Source organism: Stegostoma tigrinum, chromosome 15, assembly GCF_030684315.1.
Source record: "Stegostoma tigrinum isolate sSteTig4 chromosome 15, sSteTig4.hap1, whole genome shotgun sequence".
In the NCBI taxonomy this organism is placed as follows: Eukaryota; Metazoa; Chordata; class Chondrichthyes; order Orectolobiformes; family Stegostomatidae; genus Stegostoma; species Stegostoma tigrinum.
Window position 1 is genome coordinate 26279574 of NC_081368.1, and position 25662 is coordinate 26305235.

Below are 25662 nucleotides of genomic sequence, written 5' to 3' on the forward strand. Positions count from 1 at the left end.
TTTATTGCGTTGATTTTGCCCCTTTCCCGTTATCGTATTAGATTTTCCCCCCAAATCTTTCAATTTTATTTACATGAGCTGCACAAAATAGGAAATTAAAAAAAACTACCCCTCAATAAACGTTAAATCTTTTTTGTTTATTTCCCCAACTAACTTGACCTCTTTCAAACTGGATCATAACAATATCTACTGTACTTTCTTTCAATGTAGGCGGTTCTGCGGGCTCGGGTTTCACATACGTTTCAGCGAATTCCTTCTGGAACTTTCCTGTGGTTATAAAATGGGAGAGTGGTATTTTGTCTGTTTGCACTGATTGCGTGCAGACGGGTAGAAGTGGTGTGCAGCTCTGTGGAATGGTGCCGGGTTAATCCCTGATCCGCTGTCTGACCTGAGCAAGCCGGAGTGTAAAGGTAAGAATTCCTCAGTCGCTGTGGCACAGCTGCCTAGCTCTTAGAAAAAACCTTACTTATCACAACAGCAAAGTGGAGGGGCGTACTACGAATGTGGCTGCACATTATGCTTCATATCAGATGGGAGAGAAATTTTCCAAAAGCAACTGGGTAATTGTTCCTCTTATAGCACACCAATATATTCGATTTAGTACTGTAAAATGTGGCACCATCTCAAATATTGCTTAATATATGGCACGAACCGCTAAGGAGAACAGTAAGGTGGTCATGTTCAAACTTGTGACGTACAATCTCTGAAAAGTGTAGGCATGCATTCGAAAAAGAAGTGGAGAAACTGCCACGCATGCAGTTTATCTGTGGGAAGGGAAGAATGTTTCACGTAATAATATTAGATAGTGTACTTCAATCCTGCGGGTGGTGTTCCTACTGCCACCGTAGACAGATTGCGTGAATTACAAGGCTGAAGCGTGGGGAAAGTAGAAATGAAGATATCCTTTGTTATTTGTATTGACAGCCCCAGCGGTTTATAAACAAATTCATACAAAATGCGGTCCGGGTGTTGAAAACTTACAAAATATTCGTTTCCTGCAGCCACTTTATTTAGATGATTAATTAGGTAATTCATGAAAAAACTGAAAATATACAATGAACCCTTGATAAATCAGACTGATTTTTCAGAAATTTCCCCGGCTGGGATTTACATTCAGCGCCAGTAATTTGAAGGGTCTCATTTAAGTTATTTCTGAAGGGAATTTTGCTGCTCTTGTAAAAGAAATTACGGTGACGGTCATTTGGCCTATTGTATCTTTGTAAGCTAAAATGAGCTATCCAGCCAAATCTTATTTTACAGCTTGTCACCCACTTTAAGTGCATATCCACGAACTTTCTACATGAAGTGACCGTTTCAGACTTTACAAGTATTTCAGCAGTGAGTACCAGACCTTTCCCATCGTTTGGATTTGAAAAAAAAATCCCCATCATTTACCTAATCCTGTTATCAATTATGTTAAATCCACCAGCCTTGGTCTTGACCTCTGAATGAAGAGAAATAAGTTATTATAACCGACCTCACGAGAGCCCTTCTTTGCACCTCAATTAAATAATCTCTCAGCTTCCTCTAATTCAAATAAAAATATGCATTAGCGGGCTCAAATGGCCTCCTCCTGCTTTTATCTTGTATGTTGCTCATGGCAAACGTTTTTGAGTTATAGCAACAACATCTTTCCTTTATAAGCTCTGCAGTACAATCACATCTTAAAGTGGTGACCAGAATATTATGCACTATTGTAGCTGTGACTTAACTGGCATTTCATTAAATTCTAGCATCTATGCCTCAGCTAATAAAACTATTCTCTATATAGTATTATCTTGACCAGTTTATGAAATTGTCCCATCATTTTCAGCAATCTATGGACATGCACTCCCAAGTCCATCTGTACTTCTACATTTTTCAGTATTCTAGCATTTATTGTGTCTTTTTTTTGCCTTCTCCAAAGCCATTATCTCATGTTTCTCTGAACCAAATTCTATTTGCCATTTTCCTTCCTGATAGGTTAATTGATATCTTCTCATAGCCTACTGCTTTATTCCTTACTATTAACCATGGAACCTTTTCCTTTTTTCATCCAGAAACATCCTAATCATGTGTCCTACATGTAATTTTAAATCATTAAGATACATTACAAAAGTCAAAGAACCTAGTCCTAAATGATACAGAAACCCACTGGAAATGGTCTTGGAATCACAAGAATACCTTTCCCACATTTATTTTTGCTTCTTGCTAACTTTAGATGCAACTTGACACAGTTCCATGGAATTTTAATTTTCTGACTATTGTGCCATGTTGTGACCTTTCAAAAGCCTTGTTAAAGATTACGTTGTCCATATAAGATATGCTGTCCTCATTTGAATGCTCCTTACTAGCTTCTCAAAAAATGCTTTCAATTATTCAGAAAACCTGCCTTTTATAAGCCCATGCTGACTCTCCTGGGGTGATCCATGCCTTTCTAAATGCTGATCAATAATATCCCTAATTTTCTTTTTTCGAGTACTTAGCCCACCACTGAGGTTAGGCTTATTCAGTCAATCCTTATTCCCATAATAAGTAAAGCTGTGTTTTTTTTAAATTAAAAAATCTTTCATGTAACTTTGGTGCTGCGGGCTAGGTGAGCATTTATTGCCCAACCCTAATTGCCCTTGAGATGAAGTAATAGTGATGAGAAAGTTCCTTGAGTTGCTGTGGTTCGTATTTCTGCTGAAACAGAAGTGGGTGCACTTACTATGCACGCACTGATGCACTACCAGTGTCAGTAGGTTTCTACATTTATATCTGTTTTTTGTCGCTGAATTAGGTGTTTGCTTTTGCAAGATGCTGTTTTACAATTGTAACATTTACAACAAAATCAGTTAATGGAAAAATAAGCTATACAGAGAAAGCAACTGTTTCCACAGTCAGGTTCTTGAAATCCGAAACTAAATATTTTTTTCCTCAGCATCTCATTAGGATGGGTGAAAATCAGTCTTGGAAATCCCAGGTCTATCTGGTAATTGTTTTAGAGATAGTAGGAACTGCAGATGCTGGAGAATCTGAGATACCAAGGTGTAGAACTGGATGAACACAGCAGGCCAAGTAGCATCAGAGGATCAGGGAGGCTGACGTTTTGGGCCTAGACCCTTCTTCAGAAATGCTAGGCATCTTTAGAAGAAGCTTTGCAGTGGGGTTAAAATTGTTTCAGAGATAGTAGGAACTGCAGATACTGGAGAATCTGAGATAACAATGTGTAGAGGTGAATGAACAGAGCAGGCCAAATAGCATCAGAGGAGCAGGAAGGCTGACGTTTCAGACCTAGACCCTTCTTCACTTTTAAGCAGTCTTTTTATCTTTTTGCTGTTTTTCAGGATAATACTTACTAATTGTTAATTCCGTATAATCCCCATGCATCACATGACATGATCAGTGTCATTTCTGAAGAAGGGTCTAGGCCCGAAAAGTCAGCCTTCCTGCTGCTCTGATGTTACTTCACCTGCTGTGTTCATCCAGCTCTACACCTTGTTATTTCTATATGGTAATTCACCGCTGATGAAAATCATCACCTTTAATGGGCCTGAAAACAATGGATTTGGGAATAAGTGTCCAATTTTCAGCAACTGAAATGGCTCTGTTGTAACTTGTTGCACAAATCTTTCCAACTTGTTCAACTTGTTTAGCCAGTGTGCATGTGCATTTATTCATGATGCCTCTCCAGTCAGCAGTTGGAGTTAAGATTTAAAGAATAGTATAATGTTAATAATTCTCCACTATTCTAGAAATACCTGTAAGAAGAAAAGTTTGGAAAATATTGTCAAGGGCCTCTGCTATTCCCTTGCTTGCTTTCCGAAGCAGCCTGGAACATATTCGACCTGGGCTGAGCAACTTGTCCACAACTGAAGATGCTAACCCCTAAATATTTTCCATTTATTCTCAATATTTCATATTCCTCCTCTTTAATTCCAATGCTTGAACAAGTTGTTTCGATTTTGGACTCTCGTTCTACTTCAGTCACTTTTAAGTAGTCTTTTTATCTTTTTACTGTTTATCAGGATAATACTTACTAATTGTTAATGCCCCATAATTCCCATGCATCACATGACATGATAAGTGTAATGCAGCTTCCATGTTTGCTTCTTTAAAGAAGTTCCTTGTAAGCGACCTTGCCTTGCCATCTTATCTTTATCACTCAATACAACTTGGGGAAATTATCCACTTTCTACAGATGGCATAAATATGTTGCTCTTGTTCTGCAAGTATGGTGCCTGACTGTCAGAATACTGACCCCTGTATATTTTAAGCTTGCATAACAGACTCATGGTGCTCTTGTACCAGTAGCATAAATGGAAGTTGCTAAAATCAAGCTGTGTTTGGTAATTCTGCAAGCTAGTTGATGTATGTTGTTCGATACGTTGCCATAGGTCACATGAATAACTCAGGAATCCCAGTGTGTTCCTGATTAGTGCAATGTCACTGATGTTTGAGGGGGTGTGATCTCTTGGCATATGTATGCACTTTGTTCCTGCAGTTGTACAATGAAAGACTGAGTGTTTTTACAATTGTGCACTTTAATTCCTTGGCCTCAGTATCAAGGAAAATATTCATTAAAAAAATCTACATTTGTGGAGTACAATTACCTGTATTGTAGATGTGCAAGGTGCTTTTAAAAAAATGATGCATATCGTTAAGGCAGTTTGTAATTTTTGTTGGACAGCTCTAAAGTAAAACTATTTAGTTAAGCCTTAATATTTCATTTAAAAAGTTTGAATTGTTTGAATCTTGGTAGATCTTGAAATGAATAAGGCATGTGCATAATTTGATTGTGTATTATCAATGTAATCAGTTTCTCCTAATTTAGTGTGATAAATGTTTGATTAGATGTATTAAAAGTGAATACATTCAGCAGAACATCAGATAGTTGTGTGATGACTGAGATCTAATTTAATCTGGAATCCTGTTTGCGTAAAATACATATGCAGAGAATGGAAGTTTTTTTTGGTCCGTGCTTTTCCACTTCCATGCAGTGTAATGCATTGCTTTGACAGACAATAACTGAATGAACTGTGTAGCCTTCATTTTTATCTGTTATATCTTTCAGAATGAACTTGGCAAAGCTGCACATCTCTTTGAAAAGATTTCAAGTCTGCAAACTTTCGATTACCCTATGTACGGGTTTGATTGTGAACATTTTAAGCAGTGTCAGTGACATAAATGTTAACTGTCCATTTTTTTAACTTAATGCTGATATAATCCATGTCTTACTTTACTAATCTTACAAGAAGAGGCAAAGGACTGGAGCTTGTCACTTTTGGCCAGGTGGATCCACTGTAAGCAGGAACATCAGAGGTAGTTAGTTCCAGTCCAACATACTTTATCTTCTCCCATTACTCAATGAACATGAACTGGAAGCATAATTTTTTTTGTGTCAATTGTGATTCAGGAGTAGCACTCTCTGTGTCACGAGACTGTGTGGTTTCAAGTTGCATTGAGCAAAAGTCTAGACAGATACCATAGTGCAATTCTGCAGAATGCTATGTTTCAGTACACATTTAACTCAGGTCTCACTTTATTCCTTCTTTGATGCTTTAGGTTTTATAATATTGTTTAGAAATCACACCTCAAAGTAGATGATCTAGTCATTCTCCCATTGTTGTTTGTAGGATCTTGATGTGTGCAATTCTTACGTTGCAATTACAATTCAAAAGTACTTAATTGATGGTAAAATACTTTGAGACATTCTGAGGTTGGGAAGACACTATACAAGAAAAAAATTTCTCCCTTTTAGAAGAGCTTTATGAAAGTTATGGTTTAGTTTGTAGTTTGTATTGTCTTATATAGAGGCCTGTTTCTTCAAGATTAACAAAAGAAGAATTTTTGAGATTATACAGACATATTCAGCCTTCAGAACATTTTTTTGAAAAATTCTGTCATTGCAGAAATTTTCAAGTTTAAATACATGAATTTTATTTAATTTTCAAAAATTTATGTTAAAATTCCCATACTTTGCATTTTATTACAATTTACTGTTGTTATTTTCATTTCCATGTTTTTTGAGGATGTAGTTTTTAAAGTTATTTTTAACTGCAAAAGGTTTTTTCAATTTATTTCATCTTGTCAATCATGTAGAAACCAGGCGAAGAATTTGTTTAAGAGATAATGGGAACTGCAGATGCTGGAGAATCCGAGATAACAAAGTGTGGAGCTGGATGAACACAGCAGGCCAAGCAGCATCTTAGAAGCACAAAAGCTGACTTTTTGGGTCTAGACCCTTTATCAGAAGACCCTTTTTTGATGAAGGGTCTTGGTCTGAAACGTCAGCTTTTGTGCTTCGAAGATGCTGCCTGGCCTGCTGTGTTCATCCAGCTCCACACTTTGTAATCAGGAAAATAATTTGCACTGCTTTTATTTGCATTATCAACATCTTCATAAATGCAGGGACTAAATGGTAATGATCAGTAATTATAGAATGGTTTACAAACATTATAACGAAGGGAGACAATCAGCCAGGTCTACATGAGAATACAAAATTCGAGACTACTTGATCCTATAACTATATTTTTCTGCACTGTATGTTTTTTATTGCTAATGTAATGACCATAAAGATATAAAGCAGAATTGGACTATTCGGCCCATCGAGTCTGCTGCACCATTTGATCATGGCAGATATGCTTCTCAACCCCATTCTCCTGTCTTCTCCCTATAACTCATGATCACCTTATTAGTCAAGAACCTATCTATCTCAGTCTTAAATATACTCAATTACTTGGCCTCCACAGCCTTCTGTGGCAATGAGTTTCATGGATTAACCATGGCTGCAGAAGTTCCTCCTTGTGTCAGTTCTAAAGGGTTGTCCCTTCACTCTGAGGCTGTGTTCTCAGGTCCTTCCCATTTCCTTTTTTTCCTATTGTTATGATTTCAGTAGATGTTATTACAGTACACGTCAGGTCCTAGGCTGAAACCTGACTTGATAGATCATACTCCTTCAGTAGTGTTAACAAGGTGGCCTTTCTAAATACAAACAAGCAATGCTTCAGATTCGGTTTAGCAATGAGAGAAGTTGTTATATAAAAGAAATGAAAATAAAATGAAATAACACAATACATGTTTAAAGATTTCCAAGCATGGTAAAAATATAATCCCATTAATTCCAATAATATCCAACAATTGCATTACTCAAACACCACAGAGAATGCTCTTCTCTATCCCACATAGGGTTTGAATTCACTGTTGTGTCATTTCCAGGTCATGAGAATCTGAAAGCCTCTTCGTTAATTTGTCATAAAACTGAGCCTAGAAGTTTTCAGCTTGACTCCAAGGTTTTAATCAAACACTCAAATAAAAGCAAAATACTATGGATGCTAGAAATCTGAAATAAAAACAGTAGTACTGGAGAAACACATTAGAACCAGTTCTAAAGAAGTCATGTTAGACTTGAAACATTAACTCTGTTTCTGTTTCCACGGTTGCTGCCAGAACTGCCAAATTTCTCCAAGACTTTCTATTTTTATTGAAACCAAACATTTCTGCTTTGGAATTTTAAAACTAAACTCCTTACATTAACAAAACTATTTTTAGCAAATCTAAACTATCTTCACCTTTTCTCAGGAACAACTGCATTACACATCTACCTTCAGCTAAACATCCTGCAGAACTGCCTAAACACAAAAAAAACCTTATTTTTGTGCAACGAGCAAAAATGTCAATTACAGGCTCTTCTGAATACTGTTTACCTTGTTCATTCATAAACTCACCCAAAACTATCTTTCTTGGACTTGTTTTTAAAGGGCATCACCATGACTATAGAAATACTTATAATTTAATTATAAACTCCGTCTGACACAAAAAAGCCTCAAGTCAGGAGTTCAAATTCGAAAATCCAAACTCAAAGATAAACAATATTGTAATATATACAACGCACTAAACATCACACTATACAAAAAGTCTGAGCATTAAAAGAACTATAGAAGCTTAAAGTTATTATTGAAAATAATGCTAAACAAATGCTTGATGAATCCCTTTCCAATTTTAGATAAGGTATTAACATTCTAACTCTGATTTATGTAATGGTATTGACCATCAAAAAAGTTTACCAAATCCTTATTATCTGCGAGGGATAAGGGCACAGATCTCCCTTGGACAATGAAAAACAGGAATACTCCTACAATGTAAATCTCCTATCTAATGTGAAGAACTGTCTGATGAGACTCAGTCAGTCAACAGGTTACAAAAGAAAATGGTCAGGTTTGGGGTAAGTATGTAGATTTCTGGATAGCAAATCCACAAACAATGAAGAGTGAGCATAATCATTTGCTGTCTGAATACTCTGCAAAGCCTTTACCAAGGCTGTCAATATCCACACAAAATATGGGAATTACATTTTAAATTAGTGCAAAAATATTACAGATACATGGAAAGCACAAAATTCATGTGAATTCAGGAGTATAAGATTTTGAAATGCACGAATCTGCAATTAAATTCAAAAGTACTGCCCAATTGTGCTTATCCATATGGTATGATGTTGAAAATTCCCCAGACTGAATTGAAGTTCCACTCTTTTGTTGACCTTATGTCTGACCGTAATAACAGTTAAAAGCATTGCACCTTGCTGACTAAGGTATAACTGGATTTTAATACTACTGCTAAGCCACCTCACTGGTCTCTAAATAAAGTATTTTTATATTGGATGAATGTCAAATTTCTCTAATGAAATAAAAGTGCTGATTTTAAAAAAAAGTTATGATACTCTAGCTTCTATCTTTATTTATTGCTGCTTGTCCCAGTCATTTATTTTACCATCAGTAAAATTTAAAAATTACAAGTGATGGGATTCAAGAGTTTTACTTCCTTTTATGTTGATAAGAATTCTTCAAAGTGAGGTTGCTTACCTTGCTTGATGCCTTCTAAGTGACTAGGTGCCTGCAAGTCCATTTGACTTGGCACCACATGTTAGGAAAAAGGAAGTCAATGCTTTATGACACCCTCAATCTTAGCACAGCTTTCTTTGATATAGAACATAGAACAATACAGCGCAGAATAGGTCCTTCGGCCCTCGACGTTGCACCGACCTGTGAACTAATCTAAGCCCATCCCCCTACACTATCCCATCATCATCCATATGCTTATCCAAGGACTGTTTAAATGCCCCTAATGTGGCTGAGTTAACTACATTGGCAGGCAGGGCGTTCCATGCCCTTACCACTCTCCGTGTAAAGAACCTGCCTCTGACATCTATCACCCCTCAATTTGCAGCTATGCCCCCTCGTAAAAGCCGACGTCATCATCCTAGGAGAAAGACTCTCACTGTCCACCCTACCTAATCCTCTGATCATCTTGTATGTCTCTATTAAATCCCCTCTTAGCCTCCTCTCTCCAATGAGAACAAACCCAAGTCCCTCAGCCTTTCCTCATAAGACTTTTGCTCCAGACCAGGCAACATCCTGGTAAATCTCCTCTGCACCTTTTCCAATGCTTCCACATCCTTCCTGTAATGGGGCGACCAGAAATGCGTGCAATATGCCAAGTGAGGCCGCACTACTATTAAGCTTAAGTGAATTGCCTACTAAATTGATTGCATTGAAGGCAGTGCCAACAAGTCTACACCAATAAAATTCTTATCAACTCCTTGAATGTGATGCCAGTCTTTTACATTTGGATGTTAAGATCATAAAGGAAAAGTATTAAACTTGTTTATATTGTGTTTCTGTCTTCGACCAGTCAGAAACCTCCTTACCGGAAATAACCATACTGAGTTCCATAGAAAGTGACTTTGAGATTAATAAAAGTCTCAAGTTGTGGTCTTTGCATATAACCATACTCCTTCACAAACAATCAACCACTCACTCAGCACAGTCATTGTCATCCATCTTTTATCATAGATATAATGCATTTATAATGTCACACATTATCTTTATTTTAAAATTCTCAATCTTGATTTATCATCTCTTCCTGGCTTGCCCTTCACTATTTCTGTAATCTCCTCATGCGCCACAACCCTCTGAACTATCTATGGCCCTCTGATTCTGGCATCTTGGGCATCCTTGATTTTAATTACTTCACTTTTGGCGGCTATGCCTAAATCTGCCAAGACCCAAAACTGTGGAATTCATTTCCTACACCTCTCTCTCTCTCACTTTCTTTTTTAAGACCCCCCTTAAAACTAGTTTAATATCTCCTTCATGTATGCCAGTATCCTTGATGTTAACAGCGAGCCCCACTCATTAAAAAATCCATCTCAATGTCAGAGTGTTAAGTATATGCTCAGTAAGGTCATTAACAGTAACATCTAGCTTTTAAAGCTTTTGTGATTTTACAGACAGAAATCATTTGAAACAGCACCTTGGCTGGTACCTAAAGGAGAGTGGGTTAGTTTAATTAGACTAGAGATCAATGCAAATTGATCCACATGCCAGCACGAGTGCTGGATCCTCAACTGAAATCACCCGCTGCTGAAAAGCCATTTCTTTGTCTTTTTTTTCACTTTCCTTATATTTTTCTTCCACATATTTGTCTAACTTTTCGATTAGATTGCAACAATCACTAATGGCCCTTTGGAGTCAAGGTCTTTGGAATCAAATTGTTAATGTTCACTTGCTACTGCATTATCTACTCATGAAAATCTCGTTTAATGTTTATCATCTTAAACTCTTCGAAACCAACAGCACCTTCCAAACTTGTGATCTGTACTGCTTGGATGGATAAGGGCAGAAGATTATAGGAATATCACCACCTGTAAGATACTGTCCAAGCCAGAAATCATACTGACTTGAAACTGTATCACTACTCCTTTCCATTTTTCTGTTTGCTTATAGGATATGGGAAATGCTAGCTAGGTCGGCATTTATTGCCCATCTTTAATTCTCTTAAGAAGGTGGCGGTGAGCTGCCTTCTTGACCTGTTGCAGTCCTTGGCAGTGTAGGGAGACCCATATAATGATGTGAGAAAGAGAAGCCTAGGCTGTTGACCTAGCAACAGTGAAGGAATTGCAAAATAGTTCTAAATCAAGACTCTGCGTGGCTTTGCAGCTAATTTGCAGGTGGTGGTGTTCTCTTGCATCTGCTACTTTCATCATTCTAGGTGGTTGTGAGTTTGGAAGTTGGTTTTGGATGAGCCTTGGTGAGTTACTTCAATGCATCATGAAGATGGTACCTGCTGCTCCCACTGTGTTGGTGGTGGAGGATGTTGTGGGATCAAACTCTTCCTAACTGCACTATGGATAGACCAAAACTTAAGGACTTTTGTTTATTCATTCATTCATTCATGGGATGGAGGTGTCGCTGACTGGGCCAGCACTTCACATCCCTACTTGCCCTTGAGAACATACAAACAGGAGTAACAATAGGCCAACTTGGTCTTCGAGCTTTCTCTGCCATTCAGTAAGATCATGCTCAACTCTGTATTCCTGCCTATCTTCTGGTAATATTTCATCTCCGAGGTAATCAAGAATATATCTACCTCTGGCCTAAAAATGTTGAAAGGTTCTGCATCCACTTCCTTTTGAGGAAGGGAATTTCAAGGACTCACAGCCCTTTGAGGGGGAGAAACAGTTTCTTCATCTTTGTTTTAAATGAGCATCGCTTTATTTTTAAACAATGACCCCTAAATCTAGATTCTGCAACACAAGGGAACATCCTTTCAACATCCACACCATCAAGCTCTCTCAGGATCTTGAGTTTCAATCAAATGATCTCTGGCTCTTCTAAACTCCAGACAATTCAGGCCTCGCCTGTGTAGACTTTTCTTATAATACAAACCACTCATTCCAGGTATTAGTCCATTAAGCCTTCTCTGGATTGCTTCCAATACGTTAACATACTTATGGTGATGAGACTCCAAATGTGGTCTCACCAATGCCACAAAGTGTTGTGACCCTCTGCAATCCATGTGATGTAAGTACACATACAGTGATGTTAGTAGGGGAGTTCTGGGTATTTTTTGAAGGAATAGTGATATATTTTCAAGTCAAGGTGAGGAGTGACTTGGAGAGGTACTTTGGATGTGGTGATGTTCCCATATATTTGTTGTTTTTGTTCTTCTAAATGGAAATGGTTGTCTACGGAGCCTTATTAAATGTATCAGAGATAATGGGAACTGCAGATGTTGGAGAATCCAAGATAATAAAGTGTGAAGCTGGATGAACACAGCAGGCCAAGCAGCATCTCAGGAGCACAAAAGCTGACGTTTCGGGCCTAGACCCTTCATCAGAGAGGGGGATGGGGAGAGGGAACTGGAATAAATAGGGAGAGAGGGGGAGGCGAACCGAAGGTGGAGAGAAAACAAGATAGATAGAGAGGAGAGTATAGGTGGGGAGGTCGGGAGGGGATAGGTCAGTCCAGGGAAGCTGGACAGGTCAAGGAGGCAGGATGAGATGGTAGGTAGGAAATGGAGGTGCGGCTTGAGGTGGGAGGAAGGGATGGGTGAGCGGAAGAACAGGTTAGGGAAGCAGAGACAGGCTGGGCTGGTTTTGGGATGCAGGGGGGGAGGGGACGAGCTGGCCTCGTTTTGTGATGCAGTGGGGGAAGGGGAAGAACTGGGCTGGTTTTGGGATGCAGTAGGGGAAGGGGAGATTTTGAAGCTTGTGAAGTCCACATTGATACCATTGGGCTGCAGGGTTCCCAAGCGGAATATGAGTTGCTGTTCCTGCAACCTTCGGGTGGCATCATTGTGGCACTGCAGGAGGCCCATGATGGACGTGTCATCTGAGGAATGGGAGGGGGAGTTGAAATGGTTCGCGACTGGGAGGTGCAGTCGTGTGTTGCAAAGTGAGCGGTGTTCTGCAAAGCAGTCTCCAAGCCTCCGCTTGGTTTCCCCAATGTAGAGGAAGCCACACCAGGTGCAATGGATACAATATACCACATTGGCAGATATGCAGGTGAACATCTGCTTGATATGGAAGGTCATCTTGAGGCCTGGGATGGGGGTGAGGGAGGAGGTGTGGGGGCAAATGTAGCACTTCCTGCAGTTGCAGGGGAAGGTGCCGGGTGTGGTGGGGTTGGAGGGGAGTGTGGAGCGGACAAGGGAGTCGCGGAGAGAGTGGTCTCTCCGGAAGGCAGACAAGGGTGGGGATGGAAAAATGGCTTGGGTGGTGGGGTAGGATTGTAGATGGCAGAAGTGTCAGAGGATGATACGTTGTATCCGGAGGTTGGTGGGGTGGTATGTGAGAACGAGGGGGATCCTCTGGGGGCGGTTGTGGCGGGGGTGGGGTGTGAGGGATTTGTTGCGGGAAATGCGGAAGATGCAGTCAAGGGCATTCTTGACCACTGCGGGGGCAAAGTTGCGGTCCTGGAAGAACATGGACATCTGGGATGTGCGGGAATGGAATGCCTCATCCTGGGAGCAGATGCAGCGGAGGCAGAGGAATTGGGAATAGGGGATGGAATGTTTGCAGGAGGGTGGGTGGGAGGAGGTGTATTCTAGGTAGCTGTGGGAGTCAGTGGGCTTGAAATGGACATCTGTTTCTAGCTGGTTACCTTAGATGGAGACTGAGAGGTCCAGGAAGGTGAGGGATGTGTTGGAGATGGCCCATGTGAATGTGAGGTTGGGGTGGAAGGTGTTGGTAAAGTGGAGGAACTTTTCGAGCTCCTCTGGGGAGCAAGAGGCGGCGCCGATACAATCATCAATGTAACGGAGGTAGAGGTGGGGTTTAGGGCCTGTGTAGGTGTGGAAGAGTGTCTGTTCCACGTAACCTACAAAGAGGCAGGCATAGCTTGGGCCCATGCGGGTACCCATGGCCACCCCCTTTGTCTGTAGGAAGTGGGAGGAATCGAAAGAGAAGTTGTTGAGGGTGAGGATGAGTTTGGCTAGGCGGATGAGGGTTACGGTGGAGGGGGACTGGTCGGGCCTGCGGGACAGGAAGAAGCGGAGGGCCTTGAGGCCATCTGCATGAGGAATACAGGTGTATAGGGACTGGATGTTCATGGTGAAAATGAGGTGTTGGGGGCCGGGGAATTGGAAGTCCTGGAGGAGGTGGAGGGCGTGGGTGGTGTCATGGACGTAGGTGGGGAGTTCCTGGACCAAAGGGGAGAAAATGGAGTCCAGATAGGTGGAGATGTGTTCGGTGGGGCAGGAACAGGCTGAGACAATGGGTCAACCAGGGCAGGGAGGTTTGTGGATTTTGGGAAGGAGATTTATTTGCAAAGTCCAGTTAAGTTTCTGGTAAATGATAACCCCCATGATGTTGAACATGGGGGAATCAGTGCTGGTAACACCATTGAATGTCAAGAAGTTTTGGTTAGGTTCTCTGCTGTTGGAGATAGTGTTTGCCTGGTATTTGTGAAGCACCAATATTAGTTGCCACTTTTTGGCTCAAGACTGGATAATGACTATTTGCTGCATTTGGACATGGGTCCCTTCAGACGGCAGCAGTTCAAGCAGGTGGTTCACCATTGTCTTATCAAGTGCAATTCGGGATGGGCAATAAATACAGGCATAGCCACTTTCCACAAACAAATAAAAACATTCCACAGTGCTGTTAGACAGAGTTCCATGATTTTGACTCATCATCTTGCTGCTGCACTTTCCCATACCATTGTTCCAATACGAGATTTCTCTTGAAATTTGAAGACCTTCACAATGATGCGCTGGTTTTCAGAAAATTGGCAATAATTAAGCAGAGTGCAGATTACAAAATATAGACCATGTTACATTAATAGAGTCAAATATAATTCTGGTAATTGTATAATTTTAGATAATCCGATGGAAGGTGGATGAGCAATCACTACTTACACAATGAGCCCAAGCTACTAATGCAGTCCGAAGCTTCTGGGAATTGACCATTATTGTTTTAAATTATTCAATTGAACAGGTATTGCGGACAATAGTTCATAGTCAATAGTCTTCTTTTAGACATGCGTGTTCGGTGCTGGTAATGTCATGGGCCAAACCATAATCTTTGGTAAGATAGAAGCAAAATATTGTGGAGGCTGGAAACCTGAAATTGACTGGTTTGGCAGCATCTGTGGAGAGTGAGAAATAGAGTTAATCAAAAGTTTTAATGAAAGGATCCTTCCTCTTCTTAAGAAAAGTCTGTAAACTCAAAATGTTAACTTTGTTTTTGTCTCCACAGATAGGAACAGAGCAGGTCCACAACTCTGGAATTTTCTGTTTTTTTAAACAATTTGTGCTATCCAGAGTGGGAAGTTGCAGTGAGTTTCTAATCAGACCGACCCAGTAAAGTAGCAGATTCTTGCCAGAAGGGGCCCAAAAAGACAACTTTTACTTACCTGTATTTTTATATTTCTTTGTGGGATGCAGTTACCACAGTCTCACCCATACCGCCCCGCACCCCTCCTCAGTCACCATCTTAAATCAGCATGTAGCTGCTGTCACAATATAACTGCTATTTAAGGGCATCCTCTGGGATGCATAATTTTCTGTCTAGTACGGCTTAGGTTGGAAGTTGTAGGGATGAGGTCAGTCCATACAATTTAGCTAGATTTCCTTCTGCTTCAACTGCTGTGAAATTAATCTTGATGGCATGTTATCCGGCTGGAAATTCACAAGAAATTGAAATCCATGCTTAGCTGAGAAAGTATTGCATTTTCCAAATTGTAAATACTTTTAAAATTTCAGGATAGGCTTTATGTATCTCTAAACTCTGTACTTCAAAATAATTGTATTCCATTCTCTGTTCAACAGTTCTACTGGCTTGTATTTACTGGAAAAAGCCATGGAGATAAAATTAGTTGTCCTTAGCCTGCTACTTGCTATGACAACAGCAGATCCAATGATGTTGAAAGAACATGGCTCCATGCTGGCAGACAGCACAATAAACTTGGCCCTCAATCTCTACAAGACCATGGTCAAAGACCGGAAATTATCATCTGACAACATCCTCTTTTCACCTTTGGTGGTGGCTTCCTCTTTGGGGGTAATGTCACTGGGCGCCAAAGACAAAACAGCCAACCAGGTGAAGTCCCTTCTCAACATTAACTTGCGTGATGATGTTTTTCATCCAACATTCTCAGAATTGTTCAATGAGGTCAGCAATGAAATGACCCGCAACACCACTTGGAAGATTGGCAGTCGGCTCTACGGACCAAATTCAGTCAAATTCAGGGATGACTTTGTTCAGAAAAGCAAGATACACTACAAACATGACCATTCCAAGATAAACTTTAGGGATAAGAGGAGTACAATTCAATCTATCAATGAATGGGCCTCTCAGGCAACAGATGGAAAGCTAAAAGAAATCATAAAGGATATGTCTAGTGTTGATGGTGCCTTATTTGTTAATGCCATGTACTTTAAGCGTAAGTATTGCATTCAGTGTTAAAGATTTTGCATTAAATGGTGTCAGTTTTTATATGTAAATATTCAGTGACTATGCACTTGACTACAAACTTATTTTTAATTTGCTTTTTACAGCACACTGGGATGAAAAGTTTCATGACCCCCTGGTTGATAAAAGAGGTTTTATGGTGACCAGAACCTATACTACTTCCGTACCTATGATGCACCGTACAGGCAAGTGTTAAAAATTTGAGACATGTTTTTGAGTCACACAGCCCAGGATAGTCGTAGATTTGATCCTTGCTGAGTTAGTAGCCTGGATTACTTTAGAGGTGTTGCATTTAGTATCATTGCTGTGAGTTAGAAACATTTCTCAGAGGTCTTACTAAAAGCAACTTCAACTGAAAATGTGCTTGTATGGACAACAAAGGAGAAAAGGTTAAGCTTGACTGATGCTTCAAAATCTTGGACCTTGGAAGCCTTGAAACATTGGCTGAGAAAGCTCACACATGAACGATGGCTACCTGAGCAAGATAGCAGAGTACATCAGACAGCCTTAACACCTCTAGCGACACAACTGCTTTCACTAGAGGGGAAAATACTTGCAAAATAAAAGAAACGTATGTATATTTGTGGAGAAAATGTGTTGTATTTTCCATTGAATTTTTTCTACCGAGATACTCTTAAGTGCAATGAAATAAAGCATTAATCCACATATTTCAACTGCTTAGCATTAAAACTTTGTCTTTTGTTTGGAATTGTAGATCTTACGTTGTTTATCTGCTGTAATCTTTAATCACAATGATGATTAAGAGATCTGCTTTGAAGTGCTTATCATTTCTGATATGTGACTACAAATTAATCTTTCAGGTCTGTATAATTACTATGAAGATGAGGTTAATAAGGTTCAAATTATTGAGATGCCTCTGGCTCACAAGTTTTCTAGCATGATTTTAATAATGTCTTGGCACGTGGAGCCTCTGGAAAGAATAGAGAAGTTACTAACAAAGGAACAACTCAACAATTGGTTTAGCAAGCTGCAGAAACGTGCTATGAGTGTCTCTCTTCCCAAAGTCAACATTGAAGTCAGCCATGAGCTACAGGTAATATCTGTAAATTAGTAACTTTTGCATAACTAAGGAACTAAATTAAAGATACATACTTCCAATGAAAATTTGAATTCATAGATAATTCACGACTTCAAAAGTATCATGTAAACTTAACATAAGAGATGAACACATTCAATAAGGAGGAGCTTTACTTTCTAAACTTAGTTCAACAATTCATCATGAGGTGTACTTGTAAAACACTACTGGAGTCTTGCTCACTGCGCAAAAATTATCCTGGACAGCAAAGATATCTTCAAGCTTCTTTCCTCCATGAAAACCACTCTTTTTAAAATTTGTTGTCTGTGCATTTTGCAACTCCACTCCCATCTAGGAGGAGCTAATTGATGTCTTTGTCACTAGGAATTATAACATCTGCTAGGCTACCTTTGCCACATTCTTCCTTCCCCTTGACAATACAAACCTCCTTGAAGGTTTATCCATCACTTCTTTATCTCTAAATTCTGTTCTATATTACCTCATGACCTCTCCAAGCTCATCAGTTCATGAAATTATTCCTTAATTCTTCTACCACTAAACTGCTGACGACCAGAAACTCCTTTCTAAACCACAGGCTGGCTGACATTTCAATTTTATTTCTCAAAACTAATTTCCCAGCTCAAAAATAACTTAAAAACCCCCAGCTTGTAAACTATCAAATCTTCTCTTATCAAAGTTTGTGGACTGTTGTTGAATCCATAAAATACCAAAATTTACCAGAATTCTGTGTTATATCTCACCGAACTACAGATTAAAATGGCTCATATAAAAGTCACTAATTGCATGCTCTGTCCTTATTATTCTTGACTTCAATGCAGCCTCTGACAATCATCTTCGAACAACACTCCTCTTCTGTTGTTTAGCTCATTGGGACTGCTTTTGCATGATTCAACTCTTGTCTGTTCTGCCATAGGCTGGCAACATATTTATTTTTATTGCTTCCAGACCTTAAGCACTTGAATTTCTAAGATTTATCTTTTAACTTCCTTATCTTTTAAAAAAAATATTCTGCCCTTGGGCAAAATCATCTGAAGACATTGATGGTGACCTTTCTGAATCTCCATAATTTCTGTATTTTCAGACAACTATACAACATGCAGCCATGTATGACTTGCATTTTCTTGTAGTTAAACATTTGAAAGGCTGAGTCATTGGCTCTGGCTCTGGCTCTGGCGGTCACAAAGCTTTTTTTTGGCAACTCAAAAACCTGACTTTCTCTTTTCCTCTCCCTTTTTAATATACACATTAAATCCACAATTTTGATCAAGAATTTAAACAACCAGAAATTGGAAGAAAATGGAATTAATAAAGTATGGATGACATGGTTAACAGAAAAGGATGATTTGAGAGGTCCAAGAGAACAGAGTGTGAAGCTGGATGAAGACAGCAGGCCAAGCAGCATCTCAGGAGCACAAAAGCTGACGTTTCGGGCCTAGACCCTTCATCACAGAGGGGGATGGGGAGAGGGTTCTGAAATAAATAGGGAGAGAGGGGGAGGCGGACCGAAGATGGATAGAGGAGAAGATAGGTGGAGAGGAGAGTAGAGGTGGAGAGGTGGGGAGGGGATGGACCAGTCCGGGGAGGAACAGTATACTACATTGGCAGATGAACATCTGCTTAATATGGAAAGTCATCTTGGGGCCCGGAATGGCGGTGAGGGAGGAGGTGTGGGGGCAAGTGTAGCACTTCCTGCGGTTGCAGGGGATGGTGCTAGGTGTGGTGGGGTTGGAGGGGAGTGTGGACTGGACAAGGGAGTCGCGGAGAGAGTGGTCTCTCCGGAAGGCAGACAAGGGTGGGGATGGAAAAATAGCTTGGGTGGTGGGGTAGGATTGTAGATGGCAGAAGTGTCGGAGGATGATGCATTGTGTCCGGATGTTGGTGGGGTGGTATGTGAGGACGAGGAGGATTCTCTTAGGGCGGTTATTGTGGGGGCGGGGTGTGAGGGATGTGTTGCGGGAAATGCAGGAGACACGTTCAAGGGCGTTCTCGACCACTGCGGGGGGGATGTTGCGGTCTTTGAAAAACGTGGCCATCTGGGATGTGTGGGAGTGGAATGCCTCATCCTGGGAGCAGATGCGGCGGAGGCGGAGGAATTGGGAATAGGGGATGGAATTTTTGCAGGAGGGTGGGTGGGAGGAGGTGTATTCTAGGTAGCTGTGGGAGTCGGTGGGCTTGAAATGGACATCTGTTTCTAGCTGGTTGCCTGAGATGGAGACAGAGAGGTCCAGGAAAGTGAGGTATGTGTTGGAGATGGCCCAGGTAAACTTGAGGTTGCGGTGGAAAGTGTTGGTGAAGTGGATGAAGTGTTGAAGCTCCTCTTGGGAGCAATAGGTGGCGCCGATACAGTCATCAATGTAACGGAGGAAGAGGTGGGGTTTGGGGGCCAGTGTTGGTGTGGAAGAGGGACTGTTCCACGTGACTTACAAAGAAGCAGGCATAGCTTGGGCCCATGGCCACCCGCTTTGTCTGTAGGAAGTGGGAGGAATCGAAACAGAAGTTGTTGAGGGTGAGGACAAGTTCGGCTAGGCGGATGAGGATGTCGGTGGAAGGGGACTGGTCGGGCCTGTTATTTCCCTATGTTCCAGTAATCCTACAAAGTAGCTTAGAGTGACACAAAGATCTACAGCATATATTTGGTACTATGTTCATACTAACCCAGAATATCACATTTTAAACTCATTTAATATAAAAGCCTTGCAGCTATTAGATGCTGAGACCTATTTTTTGTCTATTTTAACTGGATTGAAATTTAGATGCTTGATATGCAGAATGAGTCTGTGTGTTGATGCTTTTGTTCTTGAAGTCACTGATATAAATACATTTCTGTTATTATTAACATACTGCATTAGCCACCCCCATCAACAATGAATTAATTTTTTCCCCATGAAAAGATTAGATTTAATTTGAAATCAGGTAAACGTGACAGCCAGCTGGTTTACTAATGCTTCCTACATCCAGTCTAATTACAAATGGGTTGAGCATGTAACTCGATTGTTGACTCAATGCTTGCAGTGGAATTAAGTAAAGATTTTTATAAAAGGGGCATAGTGAATAAGATTATTGTCCAGATAATGTTTTTCCTTTGTTTTTCAGCAACAAATGTAGGATTTTTTTACAGCATAACTAGTTTTGCTTTGCTAATGGTGGTTTTCATTTTTTGAAAATCTTATTTCCTTGTTTCTTAGAAATATATGCAAGAGCTTGGTCTGACTGAAGCTGTAGATAAGGATAAAGCTGATTTCTCAGGTATCACAGGGAAGAAGGATCTGCACCTGTCCAACATGCTCCACGCTACTGCTGTTGAATGGAACACTGAAGGAAATCCTTATGATACAGACTTGCATTCCCAAGAGTCAATGAAAACACCCACGCTCTTCTATGCAGATCATCCCTACATCTTCCTAGTCCGAGACAAGAAAACTAATTCTATACTCCTTATTGGAAAGTTAGTTAAACCAAAAGGCAATAATCACGACGAGTTATAAACTTCAAATGAACAAGTACAGGATTGTTCTGTATATATATTAATGACCTCACATTTAGATTACTTGTGACATGGGGGTGGTGTAAGAATCATTCCAGTTATTGTGGTTCCACAATATTGACCCTGTGGGGCAAAAGTATGTTGATTGTGTTGAATGCTAATACCTGTGATTAGGGACAGTTGACAAAGTGTCCATACAAATGCATTTTGTTCCACTAAAAATAAGAATATTAAAAGTCAAGACTACTAAATGCACCTTAGTGGCAGGATTTAAGGAATTTACAAATTTATGATGATCCATGATAAAACTACTATCATGGGATTAATCATTACACACACAATTCTATTCTCTTACTGTCATTTTGTTTTCATTTGCACAGCCTTGTAGATCCCTAAATATATTATTTGTAAGATCAACAGAACAAAAAATTATAATCTGTATGATTCATGTCTTCATTGCATGTAAATTAATCCATAAATGTTTTTAATCATTCTGTTCTTCAACAACAGATACTACCTACGTGTGCATGAGTTTGCTCAGAAAGTGAGGTTGTTGATATCACCAAGAAAAGAATATTTTCCTTCTGTATAACATCGTCTGTAAGTGAATACAATTCTTCAGCAGACAGTGTTACATCTATTTTTCTACATATTTTGGTGAGCTGGATCATTCAGAATAACCTTGTCTCATTTCTACTGTTCTTAATAAAAAGAACAAAAATGTTACTGGTCTGCAGTGTCTTTTCAAATTATAGAAATCAAATGCACCGTTTATATATCTAGGTGTAAAGTAAGATAATCTTAACATTCTAAGCACCAGTTTTAAAAGATGTCAAGAGAGGGTAAAGTTTAATGGTTAGTGCCACTACCATGCAAAGATGGAATATGAGCTTTATTTCAGGAGTAGTGCATGGGAATTTTCAAAAGTATTGAACATATAGAACCATAGAAAATTCATGGCTTCGAAGGAGACCATTCAGCCCGTCGTGTCTGCATCAGCTGAAAAAAGGGAGAAAAAGACGTAGCTGCTCATTTTAATCCCACTTTTCAGCACTTGGCCCATAGCCTTGCAGCTTACAGCACCTCATGTGCACATCTCAGATCTTTTAATTGAGTCAGGGTTTCTGCCTTAACTACCAAGCTAGGTGACGAATTACAGATATAAAAATTGCTAGAAAGGCTCAGCAGGTCTGACAACATCTGTACAGAGAAATCAGAGTTAACGTTTCTGATTGAGTGACCCTTTCTCAGAATGACAGATGTTTACTACCTAGTTCCTTATGTCCATCAGTCCTTCAACCATTGCTTCAAATCTGCACACTCTGGTAACTGACCTCTCAATTGTGGAAACCAGTATTTTCTGTCAATATTAGTCCCTTATAAATGTGTACACCTTGCACGTTACTCCTGAGCCTCTTCTGTTCTGAGGAAAGCAACCATAGCTTATCCAATCTCTCAGCTGCAATTTTCAAGCCCTGGCAATGTTCTTATAGGTCTCTCCTGTACTCTCTCTTCAGAGCAATACTGTTCTTCCTGTAAAGTGAACAGAACTGCACATCAAATTCCAGCTGTTGCTTAACTACTATTTTTTAAAAAATTCAACATTAAGGCCAGCTTTTGTATTCTATACTCTTTCCAATAAAGCATTTCATTTTTTTTTTACCAGGTTAGCCTCTCGTGCTGTCACTTTCAGGAACCTTTGGATATACATGCTATGGTCTTATTTTCTCTAACCCTCTCAGTAATCTTTATTTGATTTATATGCTCTATCTGTCCTTACCGATTGCAGTATCTCTGATTATGTAGATTGAATTCCATTTGCTACTTTACTGCCCAGTCAACCAAACCATTGACATTGTCCTGCAGTCAACAGCCATCCTTTCCACCATTAACTGCATGGCCAATTTTTGTGTCATCTGCAAATTTCTCAATCATGTTTTCCACACTTATGTGTGTACAACAAAGAGCAAGGGTTTATGGAATGCCACTGGAAACCACTTTCAGTTGGTAAAAGCATTTTCTAACCATTACCCCTTTGTTTTCTGTTGCTGAGCCAATTTTGGATCCAACTCATCACATTTCTGTGTCCCAAAAGGATTTTATTTTTTATGACCAGTCTGCCACATGTAACCGACATCTACAGCAATATCCTCATCAATTCTCCTTGTTACTTTTTCAGAAATATTAGCAATTCACAATTTTCCCTATTAAAACCTTGCTAACCATCCCCAATTAATCTATGCCTAAATGATAGTCTATAGGTGTGAGGCTGGATAAGCGCAGCAGATCAGATAGCATCTGAGGAGCAGATAAGTTGATGTTTGGAGCCGAAATCCTCTCTCAGGACTGGGAAAAGGGAGGAGAGCCCAGAAATAAACAGCTAGGGGGTGGAGGTGCATGTGTGTGGTGGTGTTGGTGTAGCTGGGGAAAAGGGTAGGAGAAGTGGTGATACGTAGATACAGGCAGGGGATTATTGTGATTGGTCTGCAGGAAGGGTGCATAGGTGAGTAGAAGATGGATAGATTAGGTCAGGTCAGGCTGGGGAAGGATGGACATGGGACAAGGCTGAGGGTGGAGGGATTTTGAAGCTGGTGAAGCTGTAAGCTTCCAAAGTGAAATACCAAGTGTTGTTCCTTCAGTTTATGTTTGGCCTCACTCTGACAGTGGAGGAGGCTAAAGATGGACATGTCATCAGGGGAGTGGGAGGGGGAATTAAAATGGATGGCAACCGGAAGGTCGGGTTGGTTATTGCGTGCAGAGCACAAATGGTCTGCGATCTGGTTCCCTATTCTGTGTTTGGTCTCCCCGATATAGAGGAAACCACATTGGGAGAAACAGATGCAGTAGATCAGTGATAGTTTATTCTATTTTTCAGTATTGATTTCAATAATTTGCTCTCCACAGTAACTACACTGATGAGGCTATAATTATTTTACGTGTCTCTCACAACTTTCTTAAATAACAGTATAGTGTTGTACGCTTCCATTTTCAACTCACCTGTATGTACTCAGGATCTTCCTTGAGGTCTTCATTATTTCCTCAATTGCTTCCTTTAACTGCCTGAGATAGATCCATGTGGCTCTGGTTATTTAACCACCTTCGTGGATGTCTATCTCTCCAGTATTTCTTCTCTCATTATACTTATTGTATCAAATATTTTACACTCCTCAAACTCGAATGCCAGCATCACTCCTCTCCTTGCTGAAGATAGACACAAAGTTCTCATTGAGAACCCTGCATATATCTTCTGCATCAGTGATTACCATGTACAACGTTTCCTCAGTTTCCTCATGCTTTTAATTAAATGATAAAACATCTTTGGATTTTGATAGATTTTACCTGCCAACATTTTTCACATCCTCTCTTTGCTTTCCTAATTTCCTCTTTTATTTCACACTTTTGCTTTCAATACTCCCCAAACATTTCATATGCATTCAGATGACAATTGCTTCTTTGGCTGAATGGGTAGTCACTGGCAATCCATAAATGCTCTTGAGAAGACAGTGGCTACTTTCTTGAACTGCTGCACTCTGTTTGTAGAAGGTATACCAACAGTCCTGTAAGGGAGGGTGTTTCAGGATTTTGACCCAGTGACACTAAAAAGCTCAGCTTTGTGATTGGCTTGGAGAGGAACGTTGGGGCTGTGATGCTCCCAGGTATCTGCTGTATCAGTCTTCTAGATTGGAGGGGTTGTGGGTTTGGAAGCTACTATCAAAAGAACATTAGTAATTTCTGCAGCGTATCTTGCAGATGGTACAAACTGCTGCTTTTATGCAAAGCTAGTGGATGGAATGAATGTGGTGGTCAAGCAAGTGGTTTCCTTTATGCTGAATGGTATTGAGTTTCTTGTGTGAAGCTACACTCATCCAGGCAAGTATTCCATCACATTCCTGACTTGCGCCTTATAGATGGCAGATAGGCTTTTGGGACTCAGGAGGTGACTTATCAAATAATTCTTAGCCTCTGTCCAACTCTTGTAGCTACAGCAATTTTTTTTTGGATAATCTAGTTCAGATTCTAGTCAGTGGTACTGAATCCTGCACTGGGTTTGAATTCCATCACAGTATCGAATTCAAATTTAATAAAATAAAATCTGGAATTAAAAGTCTAATGGTGATCATTGTCAATTGTTGGAAAGAAGACATCTGGTTTACTAATGTCCTAGGTAGTTGAACTTACTTGCAACTCCAGCTCTGAAATGGCCAGGCAAGCCATTCAGTTGCATCATCCACACATAAGGGAAAAAAAACTGGATGCATCACCTGACATCAAGTAAGGCAGCAAAAATGACAACAGCGAACACAGATTTGTTAACCCTGAAAAGTCCTCGTTACTAACATTTGGGGGCTTGTGCTAAATTTGGGAGAACTCTGTCATAGACTAGTCAAGCAACAGCTTGACATAGGTGGACTCATGGAATTGTATCTTAACGCACAACATTCCAGGTAACACCATGACCACGTTCTGCTCCACCAGCAGAGGGACGCAGCAGAGGTGGCAACACAGTGGTATTCAGTCAGAATGGAGCTGTCCTATGCGTTCTCAACATTGTTTCTGGATCACACGAAGTCTCATGGCATTACATCAAAAATGGCGAGGAAACTACCTACTAATTGCCCTGTACCATTCCCCATAAGCTAACTAATCTGTACTCTCCCACATTGGATGGCACTTTGAGGAACCACAGAGTAGCAAGGACACAACATACTCTGGGTGGGGCTGGGTGACCTCAGCGTACATCAAAGTGCTTTGAAGCACCACCTCAGACTGGGATAGATGTTTCTTAAAGCACTTATCTGCCAGACTGGGACTGCAGCAGGTGGTGAGGGAACCAACAACAGGAAAAACATACTTGACCTCATCCTCTCCAATCTCCCTCAGCTGCATCTGTTCATGACAGAATTGCTA

The 25662-nt window shown here is 40.2% G+C and overlaps 1 protein-coding gene across 6 annotated transcripts; it reads left to right on the forward strand.

The window, feature by feature from the left end:
- Positions 1-250: 250 nt before the first annotated feature.
- Positions 251-21480, forward strand: LOC125458695 (serpin H1-like). Of its 6 annotated transcripts, none has more exons than XM_048544163.2 (7): positions 251-410; positions 1261-1338; positions 5036-5283; positions 15571-16184; positions 16300-16398; positions 17035-17267; positions 20456-21480. In XM_048544163.2, the coding sequence occupies exons 4-7, from the start codon at positions 15602-15604 to the stop codon at positions 20753-20755; spliced, it is 1215 nt and encodes a 404-aa protein (XP_048400120.1). In that variant the 5' UTR covers positions 251-410; positions 1261-1338; positions 5036-5283; positions 15571-15601; the 3' UTR covers positions 20756-21480. The 6 variants fall into 6 exon arrangements, with proteins under 6 accessions (XP_048400120.1, XP_048400119.1, XP_048400122.1 ...); XM_048544162.2 differs by having other exon boundaries at positions 5036-5103; XM_048544165.2 differs by lacking the exon at positions 5036-5283.
- Positions 21481-25662: the final 4182 nt, after the last annotated feature.